Source organism: Ranitomeya variabilis, chromosome 1 (genome assembly GCF_051348905.1).
Source record: "Ranitomeya variabilis isolate aRanVar5 chromosome 1, aRanVar5.hap1, whole genome shotgun sequence".
NCBI lineage: Eukaryota > Metazoa > Chordata > Amphibia > Anura > Dendrobatidae > Ranitomeya > Ranitomeya variabilis.
In genome coordinates this window covers 650064411-650091755 of record NC_135232.1, presented here as the reverse complement: position 1 = coordinate 650091755, position 27345 = coordinate 650064411, and the positions used below count along the sequence as shown (strand labels likewise).

General features: G+C 42.0%; 1 protein-coding gene across 4 annotated transcripts in view; it reads right to left on the bottom strand.

Moving 5' to 3' along the window:
* Positions 1–27345, bottom strand: part of RAB15 (RAB15, member RAS oncogene family) — a 112785-nt gene that overhangs the window by 58917 nt on the left and 26523 nt on the right. For 3 of the 4 annotated variants that reach the window (XR_013215560.1, XR_013215561.1, XM_077262469.1), the window contains exons 2-3: positions 13783–13843; positions 10774–10834 (exon numbers count right to left, since the gene is read on the bottom strand). Coding sequence is in view for 2 of the 4 variants with exons in the window: in XM_077262469.1 (XP_077118584.1) it covers positions 10774–10834; positions 13783–13843 (122 nt within the window). In the remaining 2 variants the exon portion in view is untranslated. Of the gene's footprint in view, positions 1–10773; positions 10835–13782; positions 13844–20062; positions 20165–21582; positions 21626–27345 lie in introns of those variants that run through there. The other variant, XM_077262477.1, reaches the window with a different exon arrangement.

Genomic DNA, 27345 nt, shown 5'->3' with positions numbered 1-27345 from the left:
GGAAAATAATGAAATGTGCGTTTAAAAAAATTAAAATCTAAATATTTATTGTAGTGAAATATGTATAGGTAGGATTGTGTGACTAGCAGTAATTTAACATCTGTCTTGAAGGCTGCAGGTCTCACCAAGGTGATAATATGTGTTATCCTGAGAAAAGGCAGTTTCCCTGTTCTCAGACCACAGGGGGCCTTCCTGGTAAGACAGAATTTGAAACATTTAACATCTCCTGAGGCCTCAAAGGCAAATGCCAAATGGGACCAAATACAGCCTGACAATTTCTATTTACTATCTATCTGTGAGAACTTACACCAACAATTTCATCGAAAATAATACATTCATTTGTAGAGTGGCCATGGTCCAGTGAAAAACAAGCAATTATAATAACCCGAGATGCTGGTCTAGAAATCTGACCTCCAGGGTGACTCTATAAATTAGGCCTGTACACATAGAATCATGGTTCACAGATTGAGGGGCAGCCAAGCTGATGTGTTCCAGTGCATATTCATCTCCCCCTCAGGGAGCAGAAAGCAGACAACAAAGTTATATATTTCTGTAAGTTTTCTTCTGTTTATTTTTACTGTTTTGCATATTTGTATGTCACTTTTTATTACCATATTTTTATACCCTTTTTATTGTAAGCACTGTACCTTTTCTATTAAAGTTTTAAAACTTTAATAAGTTGAACCTTGCATGTTCTAATGAATTCATAGCCTTAAAGTGTGTGAGCCTTATGATTGGCAGACAGTAGTAGTAATATTTCCGGGACACATCGCCCGTGTGTTCGGTGAGTGGTGGCAGTGTGTATGAACGGGTGTATGAACTGTGTCGGGGTGTGATTTATGCTCCCATTACAGCATAGGACAGAAGTTGAATGCTGGACAGAGAGGGGAGATAGATTAACCCTTGCAGGCACAACACCAAGTCGCGTGCTGAGAAGTGGGTACGTGACATTTATACAGAAAGTCTAATAAATTATAGTGTGGTACTGTGATAGCCAGAAAAATCGATGTGAATACTTTTCTGCCCAATGATGACAAAAATATTCTCGGAGTGATACCTTTATTGGTTAGTCAGAAAATAGTACCCGTTTGCATCTTTCAGAGAACGGAGGCTCCTTCTTCAGGCACAATTACAAATAAATTAATAAGTTAAAACATTTAAGGGATACTACTGTAGGACATTTCTTCGTGAGGTGGGAGGGGAGATGCCTCTTAAATATAAGCCAAGGAAATAAAATTAGGCATTTTCTTACAAATGGAAAGGCAGTGGGAATGATATTCTTAGTTATCTGGAGTCAGTCTGGTGGAGACTCACACCACTGATAAGATGCACAAATGTATTTAAGTTTCTAGCGCCTTTTATTCCCGCATGTCCATCATTCAGTCTGATGCACGAAATGCCAGTCTTATTTAAAGGGGTAGTGACATCAATAGCGTTTCAACCAAAGTCAGTAACAATTTGCTATCTGCCAAAGCCTCATGACATTACACTGCTCTCCTCCTGGACTGCATTTAAACATAGTTGCCCACTCTGTCCTGTTACAAATGTGCGGCGCCCCAGGGTCCTGGTCGTCGCAGTGGTATTGCTTTCCTACAGGGGAGAGTGATACTGCGTATGGAGGCAAAGAAGGATAACTGCATCCAGGTATCACAAATATGCAACACATTCACACTCCAGGCCACCAGGGGAGCTCCTATTTATTAGGTCACTCCCCATGTATATAGAAAACTGGTAGTCTGTAGGGAAAGTTAGGAGAAAGTTCCAGACAGTAGTCTGAGGAGGACAGAGGGTCAACGGAGCTGTGCATGCCCTCAGAGCTGCAGTTCCTAGAAAGATACATTGAAAGGCAGAATTGTATTGCAGTGAGCGTGAAGGAAGTCGAAGCAAAGGAGAGGATACCAGAAGGGGACCAGCCCCGAACAGGCAGAATCCCGGTAGCCGGAACACCGAGGGAGTAACGACCTCTACGCCTTATTTCAGAGACTGGCAGGACAGCTAGGTTACCTGTCCACACCTACACCCAGGAGGCACGGTGACACCCATAGAGCCAGGATATCTAAGAGACTCTATAAACAGGCTCAAGTCACCAGTCATATGGGTTTTGTCCTATCCTACACGGGGGACAGAGAGAGCGAAACATCGCATCTGTGAGACCCTTATGTGAAGCCATAGGCAGTAAGGGACTACACCACTGTAGGGCAAGGGAAGGCTACTGATTACCACCTGGACAGGGGGACTCTGGACTTGCCTCCAAACCGACTGGACTCTGCCTACCCTGTGGTCTGGTGCCCTGGACTGTGGATGCTGAAGTCTTCAGTAAAGGTAAAGAGATTGCAACCTTGTGTCCTCGTTCTTCACTGCGCCATTCACCACTCACCATCTACACACCGGGAAGCCCTGGGGATATACTTCACCTGTGGGAAGGTATACCATCTACCTGCCATAACATCACCCCAGCGGACCCCTTAAAGCAGTGTCGGTCACCCTGACCGAATACCACAGGTGGCGTCACGAACATAAACTTTATCCCTTTAAAAGACCGTTCCCTTTTACAGGGCCACGGACCGGGTCGCAGCCACCGTGATATCCCCCTGTGAACACAGGACCCGGTACCGAGTACCCCTTGCCTGCGGGGTGACTCAAATGCTCTCATTCCTTGACATCACAGACTTGTACCTCTATTGAAACACCTCCTGTGTTACCAGCCGTACACCATCATAAGAATTAGGAGGCTAATTAGCAGCCAGAAGCTGCTAATCAAATACCCTTGTTTGTTCATAAGCAAGTGTTACTACCTTTATAAAAGCATAAGATTTGGCAGTTTGCTGGTCTGCAGCATTCAGCTATTTTGTTAACACAATACCAAGGAGGAAAGACAGTAAGTGATCTTAGAAAACCAATTTTTGCTGGTCTTCAGTCTGAGAAGGGTTAGAAGGCCATTTCAAAACTAATTTGGAGTCCATCTGTTATGACCCCAATAGCAGAGAGTCTCAGGAATCAATACCAAGTCTGCAAACACAAAAAAAAGCTCATAGGGCAGTGGTAACTGGGCTGACCATATATCTAATCCTAGCACCACAAATAGAAGTAGCCGGGGAACGTGCCTACGTTGGTTCTAGACGTCTCGCACCAGCCGGAGAACTAACTAACCCTAGAAGGGAAAAGATAGACCTTTCTTGCCTCCAGAGAAAAGACCCCAAAAGTTGGATACAAGCCCCCAACAAATAATAACGGTGAGGTAAGAGGAAAAGAAACATAAGAATGAGCTAGGTATTTAGCAAAGAGAGGCCCACTAGCTAATAGCAGAATATAGTAAGATGACTTATATGGTCAGCAAAAACCCTATTAAAATATCCACGCTGGATATTCAAGAACCCCCGAACCGTCTAACGGCCGGGGGGAGAACACCAGCCCCCTAGAGCTTCCAGCAAGGTCAGAAATCACATTTAGTACAAGCTGGACAAAAATAGTAGCAAAGCAAGTAACTCAAAAAACAAAGAAGCAAGACTTAGCTTAATTTTGCAAGAGCCAGGACCAGCAGACAGGTGCAACAGAAGGATCTGATTACAACGATGCCAGGCACTGGACTAAGGATCCAGGAAGTTAATATAGCGACACCCCTGGACTAACGACCCAGGTGAGTGCCAAACAGAAAAAAGACAATCCCAGAGTCATACCACTAGTGACCACAAGAGGGAGCCAAAAAGTCTAATTCACAACACCATCATTCTACAGTGAGATGAAAATTAAAGATTATTCACAAGTGGAAAGCATTCAAGACAGCTGACAATCTTCCTATAAGAGGAGACCCTAGCAAATTCACCCCAAGATCAGACTTTGCAATGCTAAGAGAATAAGAAATAAAAAAAAAAAAAAAAAAGAGCTACAGCTCAGATGCCAAAGGCCTCAGCATGTTAAAAAGGAACCTGTAACCAACCAGAGAAAGAAAAAAATACTATTAACCTGTAGATATGGGGTTAATCTGCAGGTTAATAGCGTTATCGTTCAGGTAAGTGTGGGTGCTGAGCAGATTATTAATGCCATTAACCTGCAGATTAACCTCACATCTGCATCCATCATGCTCTAGAACTTCCTACCCAAACTGGTCCAATTCTTGTCCACCTTTGAAACCTTCAAACACAACCTGAAGACACACACCTACAACAAATTATCCTTGCTGCCACCATATAGACTATATGAATCTACTTTCCCCATCCCCCTTTACTTGCAGATTGTAAGCCCCCTTGTGCAGGGTCCTTTCTCCCTCTGTACCAGTCACTCACTCAGCTGTCTTTTTTTGTACCTTATGTTAAATGCTTATGTTATGTATTGTTAAATGGATGTTATGTACTGGAAATGTTTTGCATGTACAGTGCCCTAAAATTAAGAATACTAAAATCCGCCGCCAGTCTGTCGATCACCCTGTTTCTTTTTCATTGATTGAATATCCACCCAAGGCTTTCTTTTTGTAGGACCCGTGGAAGCGCAGCAGCGCGAAACGGCCGTCTGTCACAATTCACATTCTCCCCTGCTGAAGATTCTTCCGTTGCAATAAAGGACTATTTTTAGGACTGTGAGTGCTCTCAGTTTTCTTCAAAAAGGTCTTTCTGAGGCGACCAAGGTGTTCATCTCTATCCATTGGGTTGGAACATATACGATTGTATCTGATGGCTTGGCTGTAGACAATGGAGTTTTTTTATGTGTTTTGGATGGAAACTGTCCCATTTAAGGTATGTTGGATGGTCGATTGGCTTCTGATACAGGGATGTCTCTATTTTATTGTTCTGCAGCTTAATGATGGTGTCCAAAAAGTTAATTTCAGTACAGGAGTAGTTGAGTGTCAAGTTGATGGTTGGATGAAATTGATTGTCTTTAGCTGTGGCTCAGACTCTGCCCAGATGATTAAAATGTCATCAATGTAGCGGTAGTACGCCAGAGGCCTGATGGGACATGAGGACAAAAAGTCGCTTTCAAGCTTGGCCATGAAAAGATTTGCATACTGTGCGGCCATTTTACTTCCCATTGCTGTGCCAGTCTCCTGTAGATAGATCTTCTTGTCAAATTCAAAGTAATTGTGGGTGAGGATGAATTTTATAAGTTTCACCACAGAATTTGCATCAGTCCCTGTGTTTTCCAGGAAGAATTTGCAGGCATTTAATCCATCCTGGTGTGGGATATTGGAGTACAAAGATTCCACATCCATGGTGGCCAGGATGGTTCCTTCTGGTAGAGGACCTATTGCTGATAGTTTATTCAATAGGTCAGTTGTGTCCTGAATGTAGCTGTATGTATCCTTTACCAGGGGTTTAAGAACACCCTCTACCCATCCAGATACCTGCTCAGTAATGGTGCCCACACATGAAATAATTGGTCTTCCTGGATTTCCAGATTTGTGGATTTTGGGAAGCATGTAGAATGTCCCTGTTCTTGGACTTTCTGGTATCAGGTCATTGGCTCTTATGGATTCGTCGGGCAGACAAGATACCAACTTGTTTAGTTCCTTGTAGTAGTCCTGTGTAGGATCCGACTCCAATTTTTTGTAGTAGCATGTGTCCAAAAGTTGTCTGTTTGCTTCCTTCATATAGTCTGATGTGTTCATCATGACTATTGCACCTCCCTTGTCAACAGGTTTGATGATGATTTCTTTGTTGGTTTTCAGAGACTGTATGGCCTTTCTCTCCTGGGCACTGATGTTGGATGCCTGTCTCCTGTTAGTATCTATGATGGTGTGATGAATTACTTGTGTTGAGAGGTAGCTTCAAATCCCAGAGAGACAGAAGAGTCTGGGAATATAAACTGATGATGACCTTTGACTGTCTTAGTGGTGGAATGAATGTGTCGCACGGATTTATGTCTTTTTACATCAACTAAGGAACTTGCCCCTCAGACTATGAGGGGTCATCACAACAGAACCAGACCCCAATCAGAGGACAATAAAACATTCCTTATCTAAGAACTGGCCCAACATTTATGGACATAACTGTTTATCACTCATGTAATTCTGCTTCATGCCACCTGTCTTATCCATGGTTTTTTTTTTGTTTTTTTTCTGTGCTATGTTGTGCATAAATATGTGTTTCTTCAGAATTTGTATTAATCTATTCCTCATGAAGAGACCTGTGTAGTCTCGAAAGCTTGCAATTTGTTACCATCTTTTCAGTTAGCCATTAAAAGGTATCAACCACTGAGGACTCTCAATTCTAAACATTTTTCCATCCAGCATTATAAATGCAGAACCTTCTAATAAAGAAAGTAACTTTTGGGAATCAAGATTCAACTTTTAATTTTGCAAACTACTCTAGAAAAATGAGACATGGCATCTGATCCATCCTTATGGTCACCATAGTCACCTTTGATCCATGGTTATGGTCAACATAGTCACCTTTCTCTAAGGTCCTCAGTATACTTCCCTCCCCCTTTGCCTATTAACTCCTTAGAAATTCTGTCCTGGCTTGGGTCAAGTCTGCAGGCACTCACATGTGTGTGCTGTCAGGATTCTCCAGTGCCAGGAGCGGGCACGCATGTTACTGCAAGTATGCGGAATCCATCTACAAAAAAACTTTCGTTCTGGTTTCTTTTAAAGGGTCTCAAGAAATTGTCTAGCAGAATTCATAACGACGCCGGAAAACTCATTAAATGCGAAATCTGCCTAGTTGTGCAGAAGCTATTCTCTGCTACTGATCATAGCACCCAGGATAGGGAAAGAAAGAATAGTAGGACACTGCCGTTTCTTGGAGATCATTTTTTGGAAACACCAGTTACCAATAATTTGGAATATGGAAGGATAGGTTCACATTAATACAGTGGTCTCCAGCTAGCACTACATTGGGGTTTCTGTCAGAATCCCCTAAAAACTGTATTCCAACTGGAACCTTGATGAAGCCATTCACTTGAATGAAGCCAAAGGAGTCACTGTGGACACTGACTGACCTCCAACCTGGCAAGTCTTTTTCAGACATGCAAAAAAAAAAAAAAAAAACCCACAAGGTCTGAACCCTGTTTTTGGGGGGATTCCAACAGAAACCCCAACATAGTGCTTTAGAGCACTGTATTAGGGTATGTGCACACGTCAGGATTTCTTCAGGACTTTTTGTGTTTTTTTTGCAGATTTCCCCGATAAAAACGCTATAATACCGCATAAAAAAGGAATACATTATACATCCTATCATTTAGAATGCATTCCGCATTTTTTGTGCACATGTTGCGTTTTTTTTCCCGTGAAAAAAAAACGCATTCCGGAAAAAGAAGCAACATGTTCATTATTTTTGCAGATTTCCCATTAAATTGGAGTGTCAGGAAAAAAACGCAAAAAATCCGCATAAAAAACGCACAAAAAAACGAGTAAAAAAACGCATGCGGATTTCTGGCAGAAATGTCCAGATTTTGTCAGGAAAATTTCTGCAAGAAATCCTGACGTGTGCACATACCCTTAATGTGAACCTAGCCTCAGACCTTTTAGGCTATGTGCACACGCTGTGGATTTTGCTGCGGATCTGCAGCACTTTTCCATGAGTTTACAGTACCATGTAAACCTATGGAAAACAAAATCCACAGTGCACATGCTGCGGAAAAAAACGTGCGGAAACGCAGCAGTTTATATTCCGCAGCATGTCAATTCTTTGTGCGGATTCCACAGCGGTTTACACCTGTTCCATAATAGGAATCCGCAGGGGTAAAACCGCAGGGGAAATCCGCACAAAAACGTGGAAAAACCGCGGTAAATCCGCAGTGCGGTTTACCTGCGGATTTACCAAAATCAGTGTAGGAAAAATCCGCACACCATTCCGCAGCGTGTGCACATACCCTTACTATGCGCAGATATTTTTTTCCATAAAACATGGTTTAGATGAGATATCAAAGCAGATTTAGATCTCGAGCTTAACCTTTCATAATCATATAAAGACAGAGGACATCATATCAAATGCACAATGGTGCATTTCATATCTGACTATATGATAATTGTATTACAAAATTGTGATCATTAATGTTATGTAATAACAGTATAAGGAATGCAAAACTAAGGTATAAAAAACCCTTACATATCTTGGCAATGCTGAATGAGACCTATGAACAGAGCTGTAATTTAATAGGTATGCCATGGTGAAACACTGGGGATAATTGGATGAAATTATAGTTTTCTGCTTTACCGCAATTTCCTTTTTCACCTGCCTTGACCGATTGTGAATAAAATATTTTCTCTAATGTATTGTACTACACCATAAAGTAGCGTTACAACCATCCTTTACATACCTAATTCACATTTTATGGCATCTGAACCTTGTATTTTATTTCTGCAGTTTTCAAACCAAGCTTGCATAGGAGGTTTTATAACTTTTTAGTGGTCTTAAAATGCAAGAAGAATTATGGGGTCTTCTGTGGCTACTTAGGACAGGAAAAAATAGGGACAGTGCAGTGAATCCTGCTCGGGGTCTAGATTAACTTCTCTTGCAAGATCCACGACGAGACAGTACACTGTTGTAGAGATTGACAAAAATTAATCAAAATTATTGCAGTTAAGAAAGGAAAGCTTAGAATTTTACAATAATAGAAAATAAAATTGCAGTCAAAATATGTAGCATTAAATAAAGGACAAGTGCTATGACCTTGAAATTACCCAGAGCTAGAGATTGCATAGCCTTGTGTCGATATTTCTTCTAGGTACCCTTTGGCAAAATCTTAGCAAGGCCAATTTATATCCAGCACTGGTACACATCGCTGCTGCAGAGGCTGAGCACATTATTAAGAATATTGTTCAAAGCCAAGTAGCCTGGGGCAGAGTTCAGTACACCATCTTCAGGTATGGCTACATAAAACTTTTATTTTTGTGTCTTTTGTAATTAAATATAAATACAATTTTTTTTTTTTTTTTTTTTTTTTTTTTTTATACCCACAAAATTTGCACTTCTGTTTTGTCCTGATAAGGATTGTTCTTCACAATAGAATCCAACCAGGGTATTATTAGAGACACTATTCAGTGTGACTATACAGTGCACACATAATTACAGTAATTGAAATAGTAAAATGGAAGTGATGAGTGAAACGTGCTCTGATGAGGTGTTATCTGAGCATGCTCGTGTGCCGAGTGTCTTTGGCGTGCTTGAATACTATGTACCAGTCCCTGCGGCTCCATGTCTTTCTTAAGTAGGTAAAAATGCAACATTGCCACAAAAAAAAAAAATACAGTCTATTGCAGTCCACTCTCAAAGCAGAAGGGGCTCCAAATGAACCTTTCCCTATTTTGCTCCAGGCCAACAGGACACAGTGTGGGTCAGGGATCGGTGGCAACTGGTGATGAGCGAGTGTACTCATTGCTCGGGTTTTCCTGAGCACGCTCGGGTGGTCTCCGAATATTTGTTAGTGTTCAGAGATTTAGTTTTCATCGCCGCAGCTGAATGATTTACATCTGTTAGCCAGCATAAGTACATGTGGGGGTTGCCTGGTTGCTAGGGAATCCCCACATGTATTCAAGCTGTCTATCAGCTGTAAATCATGCAGCTGAGGCATCGAAAACTAAATCTCCGAGCGCTACAAATACTCGGAGATGCGCTCTTCTTCTAGGAGGGCATGGGGAAGATCAGTCTAAATCTAGAGCCTCAAAGAGTGGAGAATCAGACGGAAAATCACCAGAAGAAAACCACATAGAAACACACAATGAATCACAAAACTAGCAGCAAGACACCCATTCGTTCATGAGCTCTGCGTAACTACCGATTGGCAGCTTTCTATGTACTCTGTGGATAGGCAGAAAATTGCCAATCAGTGGTGTGGGTGGGGTCTGACAGAGCTCAGCATTCAGAGAATTTTAAGATCTGTAACAGAGTAAACAGTGACTTTATCAAAACCGCAGCAAGCAGCCCAGTAAGTAACATCAATGGAATCAGGGTCTCTGCCCTACATGATATTGCACTTATATGGGTAATCAAAAATCTGCTGACAGATACCCTTTAACCCCTTCACGACATATGACGTATAAAATACGTCATATGATGTGTCTTCCGACGCTGTGCCCGCAACTTTTCCAGCACATGACCCAACAACCGCGTGTGGAATCGCAATCCACCCATGGCTGTTAACATGTTAAATGCCACTGTCAATATCTGACAGTGGGGCTTAACATGTAAGCGAGTCACTAGCTCTCGTCATCTGCTCCTCTGTCACATGACATGGGGGGGGCAATGGGTTGTGCAGGAGTTTCTGCATAGCTGCAGCCCTGCTTTGTGTAGCACAAGTGATCAGGAGATCACTTTTTAACAAACTTTGGATTTTTTTTTCACCACCTAAATTAAAAAAAGAACCTAGACATGTTGTTTGGCATCTGTGAGCTTGCAATGACCTGGAGAATCATAATGGCAGGTCAGTTTTAACATTTAGCGAACAAAGTACCGTATATATTTTAAAAAAAAAAAAAAAAGAACAAACACACACACACACAACACAATTGTGGAATTGCACTTTTTTGCAATTTCACCACACGGAATTTTTTTTTCTCCTTTTTCCAGTACATGGTAAAATGAATGGTGTAGTTCAAAAGTACAACTTGTTCTTCAAAAAAAAAAAAAATCATGGTTCTTTGAACGAGTAGAGCGAAAAACAAAAAAAGCAGCCAGGGTGTGAAGAGGTTAAACCACATACATGACAATACCTGCTAGTGCCCCCCCCAAAAAAACAACCCAAAATATAGACATGCCAGCTAGACAATCATACATTTCACAGGGCACACAAGGAGCAATATGAAAAACAAAAATCCCAACTTGATTTGCAGGAAGCCATTACCTGTGCTCTTCTGTAGTACTGTTTGGTTATTGTCTGGTATCGCTCTTGACCAGCCGTGTCCCTATGAAAACATAATGTTCTGGAGTTAATAGATCAAATGTCACAAGTATCAAATCATTTCTATTGAAGCTGGTGACATGGTCATAATTATGTCCATTCCGCTAAGTTCTGCCATAACGGGTGATCACGTTGTGATGATTCAGACCCTGACACCAAGTCATGCGGCTTTATATGCACAATGTCTCGTCTCATTCTGTGGATAAACATGAAGATTGATTTTTCGTCAGTCTAATTCTCCATCTAGACAAGTTCTTTGGCACAAATAAGAAATTTGCTTTGCTCTGTTATGTACCACACAGCGGTGTACACAAAGATGTGCATGGAAACTCTTATCTGTTCATTCAGCAAACTCATATATATCAGGACAACATGTCCAGTGACATATGGCTGAGCGAGCGACTGGTGAACAGGTGTCCAAATAAAAGCTGGCTGTAAAGTCAGAAAATCAATACTCCGTATATAAATTATAGGCCGACTCTTTGGCACCACTAAAGTGTCCACCTCCGAACACTCCATTATGGATTATATCAAGAATTCATCTGCACAAGGAACGTTAATTAACTCTGTGCATTTATTGTTAGGTCCTTTGCAATGATACAGAGTTACAGCTTGTATTATAGGCCTGTACATTCACAATTTATTTAAGAACGCCTTCACAATTGCCATTTTGATGCCTTTTGACACCTACCTGTAAATTTGGAGTGGATTATAAATGAGACATGCCGATTATTTTATATACAATTCTTCTCCGCTATGGCTTCAATTACTGTATCAATATGGCACATGTGAAAACACCCTAAGGCTTCAATTATTGTATCAATATGGCACATGTGAAAACACCCTAAGGCTATGTGCACACAGGGATTTTCAAAGAGTTTTTGAAAGAGGAATTCTATAAATATACCTCCAAATCTCAACACAACCTCAAAAACACTGCGTATCCGCTTATGTGCACAATAACATCTTTTTCAGGTGGATTCTGGTCACAGAATTAATAACAGTACAAAAAGATTTCATAAAAAAAAATAAATAAATAAATTCAGGAAAAGGAACTCCAGAGTCTACTGTTGTGTTGTCTTCTTGTAAAACTCGTCAGGCTCACCAGAGTTTAAAGGGAACCTGGTAGCAGAAGTTATCGCTATATAGTAAAGGTCTGGCCATAATGACGCTATTACACTGAATAAATTGATATATTTGTTGAAGAAATCCGATCAGAGGTTCTTTTTTAATCATGGTTTTAAGTTTTCTTCTGAGGACATCTTCTGTACATCGAGGCGGGCCTTGGGGGGGTTGGGTAATCTTCTGCTCCAGACCCTCCGCTTGCCTCCAATGTTTCTACAGGTCAATAATTATTCATCACTGGCAACCACTGTGATGGATGTCGCCATTTCGCCACTGCACCAGGCATCTAACCTTGGGTTCATTAGCACGGAGACTGCCATTTGAAATTTACACAGCCAGAGTTCAATTTCCAAGCATTTATGAATTTAAATGTTTCTAGCGTATATCTGAGAAAGATTGATTAGACAGAAAAAACTAAACTTTTATACACTATTCCTTGATTTCAATAAAGATTAAAGTGCACGCATTGCAGAATTGCCGCGGAAATTTCCGCGGCAATTCTGCAGCTCCTGCCACGGGTATATCGCATGCGGAATTGGCATGCATATTCCCACAGAAAACTAGCGTTTTGCAAGCATAATTAGCTTGCAGAATGCTAGCGTTTTCCAAGAGATCTGTAGCATTGCTTGGAAAGCTGATTGACAGGTTGGTCACACTTGCCAAACATAGTGTTTGACAAGTGTGACCAACTTTTTACTATTGATGCTGCCTATGCAGCATCAATAGTAAAAGATAGAATGTTAAAAATAATTTAAAAAATGGTTATACTCACCTTCCGCAAGCAGCCGATGATCTCAGCGGCTTCCGTTCCTATAGATGCTTTGTGTGCAGGACCTGTGATGACGTCACGGTCATGTGACCGCGACGTCATCGCAGGTCCTTCACACACACCATCTATAGGAACGGATGCGGCCACGTGCAGCGCTGAGAGGCGGGAAGGCTCTGGGGCCATCAGAGGGTGAGTATATCAAGATTTTTTATTTTAATTCTTTTTTTTTTACCAATTATATGGTGCCCAGTCCGTGGAGGAGAGTCTCCTCTCCTCCACCCTGGGTACCAACCGTACATGATCTGCTTACTTCCCGCATGGTGGGCATAGCCCCGTGCGGGAAGTAAGCAGATCAATGCATTGCTAGGTGTGCGGAATCCCCGCGATTCCGCAAATTTAATGAACATGCTGCATTTTTTTCTGGAATGCGATTCCGCTCAGGAAAAAAATGCAGCATGTGCACAAAAAATGCGGATTGCATTCTATTAATCAGGATGCTTATTGTGAGCGTTTTTTTTCACGGTTTTATAGCGTTTTTATAGCGAAAAAATGCAAAAAATCTGCTACGTGTGCACATAGCCTAGAGTGACGGATTCCACAAAATTTTTGTAATTATTCAGTGACCTGCTTTGGTTTTGAATTTTTTTCCCGCCGCCATCATTGGGTGATCTCGGCTCAGATCTGTGATCCGTATTCATGCAGTTAAGTGCTGACTTGTCTCATCCAACTTTTCTCAATAGAAGTGAACTGAGAGAAGCCGAACAGATCTATTAAGCTTATGCTAATCGCATGCGTAGTCATTTGAACACTCACAGCCCCGAAGCTTGGGAATCATGACTGTGTGCACACCACAAGCTCTCATGATGCAGAAGTCAGTAGTCACTGAGTGACTACAGACTTTGCTCTCAAACCTGGATATCCCCTATAACTATGTAGATTAATTATGCATGTGCAAACTGTAAAATTGAAGTGTAACTTTATGCTTTAAGGCAACACCTGGCTCAAATCAACGACCTGATGGAAACCACAATACATGCTCCTCCGCAGTTGTAACTTACCAGATCTGTATCCGTACTTTGATGCCATCAACATCTATGGTTTTCATTTTAAAATCAACTCCTGAAATAAAAAAAATTAACAATGAAGGAACAAATGAACGAAAACGTGGTCATATCAAATATGAAGGCATTACATGGGTAAGTCAAGTAACAATCTATGGTTTGTGGATTAACTGCATTGTTTAGCTTAATATAAAAATACCAAATAACTATTTTGAATAAATAATTTTTCTAAGTAAAACAGTCAGCAAAGGAGATCGTCTTATCATTCAAGATTAGGGCTGAAAATAACACTCCTACTCAACATTTTAAACATTTCCATCCAAGTCTCCAAAAGTAGTAAGTGCAGGATGGCTAAACTTTTGGGCGCACCACAGCTGCACTTTAGGAGGATAAAATGGGGCCCTTCTGACCATCACTCATGGGGCCATAATAACACACAGCCACACAGGCCCTACAGAATGGACCTGTGTCTAAGGGTGCTTTCACATTTCGGTCAGGAACCCGTTTAGCGGCCCCATTGGAGCTTACTGCCAAACCCCACTCAAAATGGGATTAACGCAGTAGCCTCCAGTATATGCCCAAAAATGAAGCACAGTAGAACGTACGTTCGCTCTGCCATCACCATTATAGTCTGTGGCCCCATTGGTACATACGTCTGAATCCCGTTTTGCGGGGCGTTCGGATGTAAGCTACAACGTGAGCCACTGAACGGATGCCAACGCAATGTGAAAGCATTCTAAAAAGAAAAAAAACACATTACTGTACAATATACGTATGTGTTCTACCCAAAGACATTTTTCTAACAAGGTGAGCTTTAGGCTTTCAATAATGACACAGACTAAGAGGAATCCTGACAATGAGGCATCTAGACCTTTCAGCATTAATAAGCATGCAAGTAAATTAATGTCCAAAGGCTCCCGGCTGTCCTTGAAGTACCTCCAGCAGGATGTAGCTGAGACTATAGAAATACACTGAAGAATTGCAAAAAAAAAAGCCGGATGTTATACAACTATAGAAAAGCAAAAAGAAAAATATTAAAAAGACTAGCTTTTTTTTTTGCCTTCTATGTCTCACTTTTATGCACACATGTTTATTTGTAGCCCATCATTACAAGACCCCACAATTAATACATTGACAGATACATATAACATTTCTGTGAGGATTATTTTTTGAATTTTTTTTTATAATTTTCAGTTAATTCTGATAATGAAATTGTAGCCTTTACGAAGCAGTTTTATGCATTTAATTATTAATATTAGTTATTTAAAACCCAACTTCCCAACGAAAGCTTCCCGTTACAATATAAAATCTCTATAACTAACAAGAGAACAATATTAACATCTCAAGATCAGCTGCAAATAAGCAGTAAATTACAAAACGGTTTATATTTACCCCCACTAATAACATTGTAATATGTAAATAGCTGAAAGCCTTGGTGCATTGTTCCACCTCCTTATTTAGATTATATCCATTCTTTCACTGTTGATTGACAGCGCTGGCTTTCCCAGAGCCTTCGTTGATTGAAGATTAACCCTTATTATGAGAGCACTGTTCCTGTTCCAGTGAAAGAGTGCACACATTACCCTCTCCTCTCTGCTATCATTCCTACATGGCTATACCTGAGCAATTTCGGCAGCGAGGAAAAAGTGATGTGTGCACTCACTCCTGTAAGGGTATGTTCCCACGGTCAGTTAATCGGCAGCGGTTTGGAAGCAGCACATGTCCGCTGCTGGCTTTTTAACGCGGATGATTCCGCATGTGTTCATTGAACCTTGTGGAATCACCGTGTCCAATACATTGTATGGGTGATATTTATCTTGCAGAGACTGAGAATCTCGGCAAGATAAATAGACATGCTGCAGTCTGGAAAGACGCGCCGCATGTCCATCTCCACAGGGAGGCGGAGGTCTATGTTTCTTTTTTAAAGGAAGTCTGTAACCTCAAATTTACACTTTACAGGAACAGGTGCACACATCACTCTCACCTCGCTGCCAACATTGCTCAGGTATAGCTGTGAAGCGATGGCAGGAGAGAGTGATGTGAATATATAGTATATCATGGAGGTCTAAGTAGACAGAGGGAGCCTACATAAAAACCTACTGAGAGAACCAGATTTCCCAACATTAAGGTTTTGCATACACTTTAGTGAATAACAATTTTGTGCCTATCCACAATTAAATTATTAGTGTTCGACTGGCGGTTTCATGCAATGACTTGTGTTTGTTAGGGCTTCTTATTGAGCCATCCACTGACTGTTTCCCCTTTTAATCTTAAAATGTTTTCATAGCTAAAACTTTATTACTGGCTAAGAAGTGTTCTGTGCTTATTAATAGGAACATTTCTCTCTAAAGGCCCCGTCTCACTTAGCGATGCTAAAGTGATCCCGACAACGATACGACCTGTCAGGGATCGTTGCTGCGTCGCTATGTGGTCGCTGGTGAGATGTCAAACAGTGAGATCTTCCAACGATCGCTGCTGCGGTCTCACTGTTTGACATCTCACCAGCGACCTGTACAACGATGTCACATGGGAGCTATTATGACGATTCAGTGTCTGAGTCGTCAACGAGGTCGTTGGTAAGGTGTCAAACACAGCGATGTGTGCTACCCAGCAGGACCTCAACGATCAAAAAAAGGTTCAGGCCATTCCGACACGACCAGCGATCTCACAGCAGGGGCCTGGTCGCTGGTACGTGTCACACATAGCGAGATCGCTACTGAGGTCGCTGTTGCGTCACAAAACTTGTGACTCAGCAGCTATCTCGCTAGCGATCTCGCTTAGTGAGACGGGGGCTTTAGTGATAAACACTTCACACTGTGTTCTAGCACGAGATAACTTGCTTAGTGCGTCACCTCTCTTTCCTCTATACAATGCACTGACATCAGTAGAACACTAATCATATTACATACTTCACACTTTTTTTTCTCTTCACATATTACAATGTGCTTTGGGAAATCGGAAGGCATTCGTTTGAACAAGATCACACAAAAAGTGAGAATTGCAATTAAATAGTTTTGGAATATTGTAATATACAGTATATAACGGAATAAATGTTCCATGTTCTTCTTAGAGGAAATGTATTATCAGAAAATCAGCTTTTGTTTAAAAATCAGGTTTTAGAGTAGATTTTTTTTTTTTTAAATGTATGGTATTTTTGTGTTTCACAATCTACATAAAAAAATAAATAAATTAAAAAAAAAAAATTTTTTTTATTGGAATTTGCATACTTCTTACCAGGGCTATTTTGCACTCTTACTTCCTATTCTTTTCAGAAGACTTTTCAGAAGTCTCATTGTCATCGCAGACACTGTTATAATGAAATGTAACACTTCTATTCACATCATCCATCATTCAGAATAGGCGATGTCACAGGTGACCCTGTTCCCCCTCCTGTACAGTGACCTGTGCACACGCTCATTAGATGCTTCAATACAAGACATAGGGTATGAGTATGTCCATTGTTGCTAATGTTCATGTCAATTTCCATTAAGAACAGGATGTATTGTGTCTAGAATAGCCCTATTGGCCAGTGTGAAAAAAATGCAAGGTTATATAACATTAAAAAGCTGGCATTTTTCATACTGACCACTAGGGTTATTCAAGTCTCATTCTTCCTGTTCTTTCAGAAAATTGACAAAGCTTAGCAGCAATCAACAGACTCATACCCCATATTAACACAGATTGTGAAAAAAAATAGAAAAACATTGCCAAAAAAAAAACCACATTCAGAAAATCTTTTTCTGAGAGGTTCCCTTTAAAATTATAATGCACATCAAATGGAAGAGTAGTACTCCTTAGGCCGGCGTCACACTGGCGAGTTTTACGGACGTAAGAGCGCAGAAACTACGTCCATAAAACTCGCATTACATACGGCACAATTATTCTCAATGGGGCTGCTCCTATTAGCCGTATATTACGGTTCAGTATTATACGGCTTTCTACGGCCGTACAAAATCGCAGCATGCTGCGTTTGTCAGCGTATTGCGCAAAAAATACGCCAATGAAAGTCTATGGGGGCGAGAAAAATACGGATTCCACACGGACCAGCAGTGTGACTTGCGAGAAATACGCAGCGCTGTTAGTGAAAAGTCGGTAATTCAATTGCCGGCTTTTCATTTCTCCTGCACAAACCCGACAGGATATGAGACATGGTTTACATACAGTAAACCATCTCATATCCCCTTTTTTTTTGCATATTCCACACTACTAATGTTAGTAGTGTGTATGTGCAAAATTTCAGCGCTGTAGCTGCTGAAATAAAGGGTTAAATGGCGGAAAAAATTGGCGTGGGCTCCCGCGCAATTTTCTCCGCCAGAATGGTAAAGCCAGTGACTGAGGGCAGATATTAATAGCCAGGAGAGGGTCCATGGTTATTGGCCCCCCCTGGCTACAAACAACTGCCCCCAGCCACCCCAGAAAAGGCACATCTGGAAGATGCGCCTATTCTGGCACTTGGCCACTCTCTTCCCACTCCCTGTAGCGGTGGGCTATGGGGTAATGAAGGGTTAATGCCACCTTGCTATTGGAAGGTGACATTAAGCCAGATTAATAATGGAGAGGCGTCAATTATGACACCTATCCATTATTAATCCAATTGTTGGAAAGGGTTAAAAAACACACACATGATTTAAAAGTAGTTTAATGAAATAAACACAGCGGTTGTTGTAATAATTTATTGTTCTCTCAATCCATCAGGAACACCCTCGCTTGGAAAAATAATAAACGCACAAGATACATACCTTCTGGTGAACCGTCTCGTCCCACGAAGTAATCCATCTGAAGGGGTTAACTAATATTACAGGCAGGAGCCCTGCTAAATGCAGCTGTGCTCCGTGCCTGTAATCCCCGGCGAATGAATGAAATGTAGGTCATTGACCTACATTTCCTTCAGTCGCGGTGAGGCGCCCTCTGGTGGATATTCTCATGAACTGCAGCCTGGGAACTTTTTCCCACGCTCCAGGTCATATGAGGACATCCACCAGGGGGCGCATCACCGCGACTGAAGGAAATGTAGGTCAATGACCTACATTTCATTCATTCGCCGGGGATTACAGGCACGGAGCACAGCTGCATTTAGCAGGGCTCCTGCCTGTAATATTAGTTAACCCCTTCAGATGGATTACTTCGTGGGACGAGACGGTTCACCAGAAGGTATGTATCTTGTGCGTTTATTATTTTTCCAAGCGAGGGTGTTCCTGATGGATTGAGAGAACAATAAATTATTACAACAACCGCTGTGTTTATTTCATTAAACTACTTTTAAATCATGTGTGTGTGTGTTTTTTAACCCTTTCCAACAATTGGATTAATAATAGATAGGTGTCATAATTGACGCCTCTCCATTATTAATCTGGCTTAACGTCACCTTCCAATAGCAAGGTGGCATTAACCCTTCATTACCCCATATCCCACCGCTACAGGGAGTGGGAAGAGAGTGGCCAAGTGCCAGAATAGGCGCATCTTCCAGATGTGCCTTTTCTGGGGTGGCTGGGGGCAGTTGTTTGTAGCCAGGGGGGGCCAATAACCATGGACCCTCTCCTGGCTATTAATATCTGCCCTCAGTCACTGGCTTTACCATTCTGGCGGAGAAAATTGCGCGGGAGCCCACGCCAATTTTTTCCGCCATTTAACCCTTTATTTCAGCAGCTACAGCGCTGAAATTTTGCACATACACACTAATAACATTAGTAGTGTGGAATATGCAAAAAAAAAGGGGATATGAGATGGTTTACTGTATGTAAACCATGTCTCATATCCTGTCGGGTTTGTGCAGGAGAAATGAGAAGCCGGCAATTGAATTACCGGCTTTTAACACATATCGCGCTGAATGAAATCTAAATACAGAATATATATATATATGTGTCTCAATGATATATATATATATATATATATATATATATACACTCTGTATATATGTTTTCCCGAACATTTGAGCACATAAATCCATTAGATGTCGGTTTTGCAAGCCTGCGCAAAAATCTCGCAGTACGGATGCCATACGGATTACATACGGAGGATGCCATGCGCAAAATACGCTGACACACCCTGACTACGGATCAATATTTTGGGAACATTTCTCAGTATTACGGCCGTAGTACGGACGTATAATACGTGGCGTATTGTCTTACGCCCAGTGTGAGGCCGGCCTTACAGCTGTGAATAAGGGTGGCTAACCCAAGACGAATAAGCTTATGGATCCTTAATCTTTTTTTTCATCTTTTTGCTTTTTCTCATCAAGTTTTTAATTGCACAGAAAAAGTTCAGTTTTAACATTTACCCATTGGTGCTGGAGACCAGTCCTTGTCGACTTTTCTTCTATTTCGGACCTGGATACCAACCTGGTGTGTTCCTACACCCCAAAGAAGGTCTACCAGGGTTCCTATGTGAATACAAAGGGTTTTCACTATGAAATGTCCTCCCTGGAACGCGAGTCGATTCCCTATTTTCCCATCCAGTACTAGGTCATGCCACCATGGCTTCCTTCCAAAGTTTCACATCAGTCCATAAATTCATATACAGTATATAAAACTAGGAAAATATGTTCTCAATTAATAAAAAAAGGTTACTGACATACATTGATAACTTATTGCTTTGTTTTCCAGTTTGTCGGCACAAAAGGGGAATTTTAATTCTGATTCAGTGTTGGTCTATGTGTAGCTTGGAAGGATGTGTCTAGGTGCTGAGCACCAACAAGCCACATTGTCTTGTCAATGGCATTTCAATACACGATGGGGGCAGAGAAACTGCAGCTTTAAAATGAGAGGAGAGCCTAGCTACAGCTCTGCCTAAGGGTAAGTTCACACAGGGCGTTTTTGCTGCTTTTTTTCCTGCAGCAAAACCTGATCTTCTTGGCAGGAATGAAGCTGCATCAAAAACGCAGGTTTAGATGCGTTTTTTGTTGCGTTTTTTTTTTCTTTGTCCATGCTAATGTCCTTGGATTTTCAGCAGCAAACACGCAGCAAATAATGATACCTGCGTTTTTTTCAACACCCCTTCAAGTCAATGGGTGAAAAAACGCAGCAAAAACGCTGAAAGAAGTGGCATGCTCTATGTCAAAAACACACAGCAAAGCACAAAATACTGATCACACAAAAAACCAATGTGTGTATGAAATTTCTATAATCTCAGAGGCTTTGCTGGTATTGTAAAAAGCAGCTGAAAATTTGCATTAAAAAAACACAGCAAAAACACCCTGTGTGAACTTACCCTAAGTGTGCAGTGGATAATCTCATTCGTATGCAGTGTTCCAATAGCAGGCAGGCAAATCTTAGTCAATTTTTCCCCACCATTCAATCCCGACTGATGTTAAATTATTTGCACTTACATTTTACGAACTCCCCCCCCCCCCCCCCCCACTGGTATAAAAAAAAAAAAAATGATGTTACGTTTTTAAATGTTGGCACAATATTTACAAAACTATATATTAAATTGAGATTACAGGTACTTCCAGTCATGCAGCCCTTCTAATGAGGAAATCTGGTCCAGTATATGAGCCTTGGCTGGCCTTATCTGTGCATGTCATCTATCCTTGCTAAAAGGTACTGCAACTAATGTCTAAAGGTACCTTCACACGAAGCGACGCTGCAGCGATAGCGACAACGATGCCGATCGCTGCAGCGTCGCTGTTTGATCGCTGGAGAGCTGTCACACAGACCGCTCTCCAGCGACCAACGATGCCGAGGCCCCCGGGTAACCAGGGTAAACATCGGGTTGCTAAGCGCAGGGCCGCGCTTAGTAACCCGATGTTTACCCTGGTTACCAGCGTAAAAGTAAAAAAAACAAACAGTACATGCTCACCTGCGCGTCCCCCAGCGTCTGCTTCCTGACACTGACTGAGCTCCGGCCCTAACAGCACAGCGGTGACGTCACCGCTGTGCTTTCACTTTCACTTTAGGGCCGGCGCTCAGTAAGTGTCAGGAAGCAGACGCTGGGGGACGCGCAGGTGAGCATGTACTGTTTGTTTTTTTTACTTTTACGCTGGTAACCAGGGTAAACATCGGGTTACTAAGCGCGGCCCTGCGCTTGGTAACCCGATGTTTACCCTGGTTACCAGTGTAAAACATCGCTGGTATCGTTGCTTTTGCTTTCAAACACAACGATACACGGCGATCGGACGACCAAATAAAGTTCTGGACTTTATTCAGCGACATCACAGCAGGATCCTGATCGCTGCTGCGTGTCAAACGAAACGATATCGCTAGCGAGGACGCTGCAACGTCACGGATCGCTAGCGATGTCGTTTCGTGTGAAGGTACCTTAAGGCTTGAGACTAGCAACATTTGTAATATGCAAATGTTATAAGTATTTCAAGAGGACCTGCTACTTACAAAAAAAAATAAATAAAAAAAAAGTTACTTTAAATACCAGAATGCTGTAGATAAGCCCCTAATGGCGGTTGCCGGAGTTTATAGTGGCAAAATGAGGTAACAGATTCCCTTTAAGGTGCAGTATAACATTCAAAAGAGCACAAAGTGGCATTACTACTTTTAAAGAAGCATCCTTACTGTCTAGGGGCACCATTATTTTCTAGAATGCACACATGGGGCCTTACTACTTTCTAGGTGAAAAAACGTGTTGGCATTATTAATTTCTATGAGACACAATGGATCAATATTACCCATCTACAGGGCACAAGGAGCAGAAGATGTCAATTTTAATTTTTTAGGGTGCAAAAGAAATGTGAAAAGTGGAACGTGTTATTACAAACTCTGCACGTGAACTTTGGCAGGAAAAAGGTCAAAGACGAAAAAAGTCAAAGATTAAAAAAGTTAAGGACTCCGATGAGAAAGAATGCCATCTGTGAAGAAGGGTACAAAAATGGTTTCATTGCATTAGATAAACTATGGAACACTGAAGCCGTCATCAAGAAGTGGCTTAAATTTGTCACAACAGCGACATTACCTAGAACTTGAAACCCCTCAAAAATTGATGAAAAGAAAGGAAAATTGGTAAATATTTGCCGATCAGTGGTTGCTTATTGCGCTTACTGCTGCAAAATAGTCTAATGTAAATTGACTCTTAGCAATACCTCTGTGGAATGGTCACCAATTACATGGCACCAAACACAGATCATATTGCTAACACTGGCTTTGCTTGCAAAGACAACGCCTGCTATGATGTACAACTCCAGGATGAAACAATATAATCTTAACACTTAAGGCTCTATATTCTTCTTGTAAGAAGAGAGCATTAAGTCACTTAGTAAATGTCACAGTTATTTGCTGACGAGAGTGCAATGCCCTTATGGAAGAGTTATTAGAGAAAGTCTTTGTCATACTTCCTATGATTCATGTTTCTAAGCGCAAGATAATACTGATATTTTACGCTAATAACACCCAAGAAGAAGAACTTGTCATGTTATAGCTCGACATCCGAGACTCCAGTTACAAAATCTGTAATGCTTATATTTGGCATTCTCTTTTGCATAATTAGTGCGCGAGCAATTATCACTGACATAAAGAACCTTTATGTTGTATTTTGAGGCTTCCTACGTTGTAGGGTGTAGAATTGTAATGGTGCTACAGTGCATTTGTCCAACAAAGTGGTTGACTAGGATTAGAAATTTAGACTTTTTTTTTCCCTAGAGAAAGAGCTACACTTGACTATTGACAGTTTTTGGTATTGCAGATCATTAACACTTGACTTTAAAGAGGTTGGCTATTACTTTTTTATTGATGTCCCATCCTTAGGGTAGGTGAAGATGACCGTTTATTCTCTCATCCTAGAGAATTGGGCAAATTGATCGAACTCTGATAAGTGTGATTTGCACAGAGTGTCAGAATAGTGTGATCCATTTCTCTTGGATGAGAAGATAGAGCATAAAAAACCTCCATTCCATCCGTGCATGGAAATCGGATTGCATTCAGATGGCTTCCTCGGACTCATTTACTTGGCCGAGAGTGATCCAAACATGGGAACACACATGTAATTTTTTTCCCTCATCCTGGCTTGGTTAGAGAGAAAAAAAAATCTGACGTGTACAGCCCCATAGAGTAACATTGGTCTGAGTGTGAAAATACGCCAGTCTGCACGAGCCCTTAGGATAGGCCATCAATATCTGATAAGAGCGAGACACGCAGCAATCCCGCCAATCAGCTTTTTATTGAAAGAAGCCAGAAGTTTGTTGATACTGACAGAAGACAGCAGCTCAATCAACCCTATAGTGGTCTTTTGGGTTTTTCGCAAAAGGTAGTGAAGAGCTCCCAAGGAGACCTGCGGAGATGAGATGACTGTTGAGTGCTCAAGGGCTGGGAATTCCACAGCAGCAATCCCATGTGGTCTAGGTCCACAATCTTAGGTAATACTAATGTTATGAAATATTTCATAAAGAGTAAAAAAAAGTTGCGCCTGGGTAATGTCACTTTGGAGGCAATTTACAAGGCACCAAGCTTTTCTAGTCATGCACAACAACTGTAGGAGCAGGAACATAAGAAGTGTGCTGCATGGAGTAGTGTATGTGGTCTAACATATCTAGCAGTAACTAGTGCAGTTAGATAAACATTCACCTTATTTATTTGGCTGCAGTAAGTGATGGTTGCAGATCTGTAGTTAAATGTCCGTCTTCATCCATTGGAAAGGAACACATTTTTTAATAATACATCCTGATCTCCTCAGAGATGCCAGAAGGTCCTCATCAAAAATGTATGGAACTGGCTGCCATAAAATATATACAACAGGAGCAAGAGGTTTATGTTCACAGGTGTTAAAGCCGCTATCAGCAGGAACAGTTCCGTTTGACAGAAGTGTGGAGGCTGCAGCCAATCAGCAGGACACACAGCACTCAGAGCCGAGAAGCAGCACCAGTCTTGGAGGTAAGCATGATTTTTATTTTTTCTCCTAGGTAGATTGAAAATGAGTTGTCAAATAGTAGACAACCTCTTTAAGGATTTGTCCAATTGGATGTTTCTTTGGAAAGCAAGAACGTCCTGCTCTAGTAATATACATTGTAGGATTTTTACATAATTAAAATGCATTTTATTGCATGAAATAAATAATTGATCACCTACCAACCAGAAAGAATTCTGTCTCTCACAGACCTGTTAGTTTTTCTTTAACTCCTTTCCAACGATGGGCGTAATAGTACGCCCACGTCAGATTCCCTTTCCGGGCACATGACAGCTGATCTGTAAAGCTGACATGTGCCTGCAACTATATGTGCCTGTGTTAACTATTTAAATGCAACTGTCAATTCACCCCCCTTTCACCCCATTAAAAATTAAAAAATCAAATATACACATTCGTTATCATCGCATTCAGAATCGCCCAATCTAGAAAAAAATAATAATAAATTAACCCAATCGCTAAATGGCATAACGAGAAAAAAAAAATTATGTTTTTTTTTGGTCACAGCTACATTGCAATAAAACGCAATAACGGGCGATCAAAAGAGCACATCTAGACCAAAATGGTATCAATAAAAAAAGTCAGCTCTGCACACAAAAAATAAGCCCTCACCCAGCCCTAGATCACGAAAAATGGAGCTTTTGTTTTTCTTAACTAATTTTCGAATTTATTTCACCCCCTTAAAGGGAACCTGTCACCCCCAAAATCAAAAGGTGAACTAAACCCACCGACATCAGGGGCTTATCTACAGCATTCTGTAATGCTGTAGATAAGCCCCCGATGTATCCTGAAAGATGGGAAAAAGAGGTTAGATTATACTCACCTGGGCGGGCGGTCCGATCCGATGGGTGTCGCGGTCTGGGGCCTACCATCTTCTTATGATGATGTCCTCTTCTTGTCTTCACACTGCGGCTCCGGCGCAGGCATACTTTGGCTGCCCTGTTGAAGGCAGAGCAAAGTACTGCAGTGCACAGGCGCTGGGCCTCTCTGACCTTTCCCGGCACCTGCACACTGCAGTACTTTGCTCTGCCCTCAACAGGGCAGACAAAGTACACCTGCGCCGGAGCGTGAAGACAAGAAGAGGACGTCATCGTAAGAAGATGGGAGGCGCCGGACCGGACCGCAGCGGGAACGCCCCTGGGTGAGTATAATATAACCTCTTTTTCTCATCTTTCAGGATACATCGGGGGCTTATCTACAGCATTCCAGAATGCTGTAGATAAGCCCCTGATGCCGGTGGGCTTAGCTCACCTTAGATTTTGGGGGTGACAGGTTGCCTTTAAATAAAAACAGAAACAAAAATGACTATCAGTCTTACTCAGCCTTGGGCTCCATGCAAGATCTCACCTAGTGAGGTAAGGAGGATTCTGAGGAAGGTCATGAATCAGACCAGAACTACACAGGAGGACCTGGTCAATGACCAGAAGAGAGCTGGGACCACAGTCTCAAACATTACCATTAGGGCTCATTCTCACATGCGAGAAACTCGGATGAGTCTCGCATGTCAATACCCGGCACTCAGATCGGAGTATGCGGCCGTGTAGCAATATATGCAGCCGCACGCTCCACTCCTGAGTGCCGGGTATTAACGTGCGAGACTCATCCGAGTTTCTTGCATGTGAGTATGAGCCCTTAGTAACACACTACGCTGTCACGGACTAAAATTCTGCAGAGCACACAAGGTCCCCCTGCTCACACCAGCATATGTCCAGGCCCTTTTGAAGTTCGCCAATGACCATCTGGATGATCCAGATGAGGCATGGTAGTAGGTAGGTAATGTGGTCAGATGATACCAAAATAGAACATTTTGGTATGAACGCCAATCGCTGTGTTTGGAGGAAGAAAAATGTGGAGTACAACCCCGACAACACCGTCCCAACCGTGAAGCATCATACTTTGGGGGTGCTTGTCTGCAAAGGGGACAGGATGACTGCATCGTATTGGAGGATGGATGGGGTAACGTGTGGCGAGATTTTAGCCAACAGCCTCCTTCCCTCAGAAAGAGCAATGAGGCTGGGTCTTCTAGCATAACAAGGACCCAAAACACATAGCCAGGGCAACTAAGAAGTGGCTCCATAAGAAGCATTTCAAGGTCCTGGAGTAGACTAGCCAGTCACAAGACCTGAAAACAATAGAAACTCTTTGGAGGGAGCTGAAACTTTAAATGTTGCTCAGCAACAGCCCCGAAACCTGAAAGATCTGGAGAAGATCTGTATGGAGGAGTGGGCCAAAATCCCTGACCTCTAAGTTCAGACAAAGGTCTCCGTACCAAATATTAAGTTCTGTTTTTCTACTGTATTAAATATGGAGCGCCCCCGGTAGGGCAGTGGGGTACTCGGTACTGGGCCCTTCGGTTCTCGGTGGGGATGTCACGGTGGCTAACCCAGTCCGTGGCCCTAGGGACGTCCGTTAATAAATGGGGGAAAGGTCTTTAAAGGGATAATGTTCGTGACGCCACCTGTGGTATTCAGTCAGGGTGACCGACGCTGCATTAAGGGGTCCACTGGGGTGATGTGATGGCAGCTAGATGGTATACCTTCCCACAGGTGAAGTGTATCCCCAGGGCTTCCCGGAGTGTAGATGGTGGATGGTGTGAGGCGCAGTGAAGAACGAGGACACAAGGTTGCAGTCTCTTCACCTCTTTACTGAAGGCTTCAGCATCCACAGTCCAGGGTACAAACCACAGGATAGGCAGAGTCCGGCCGGTCTGAAGGCAAA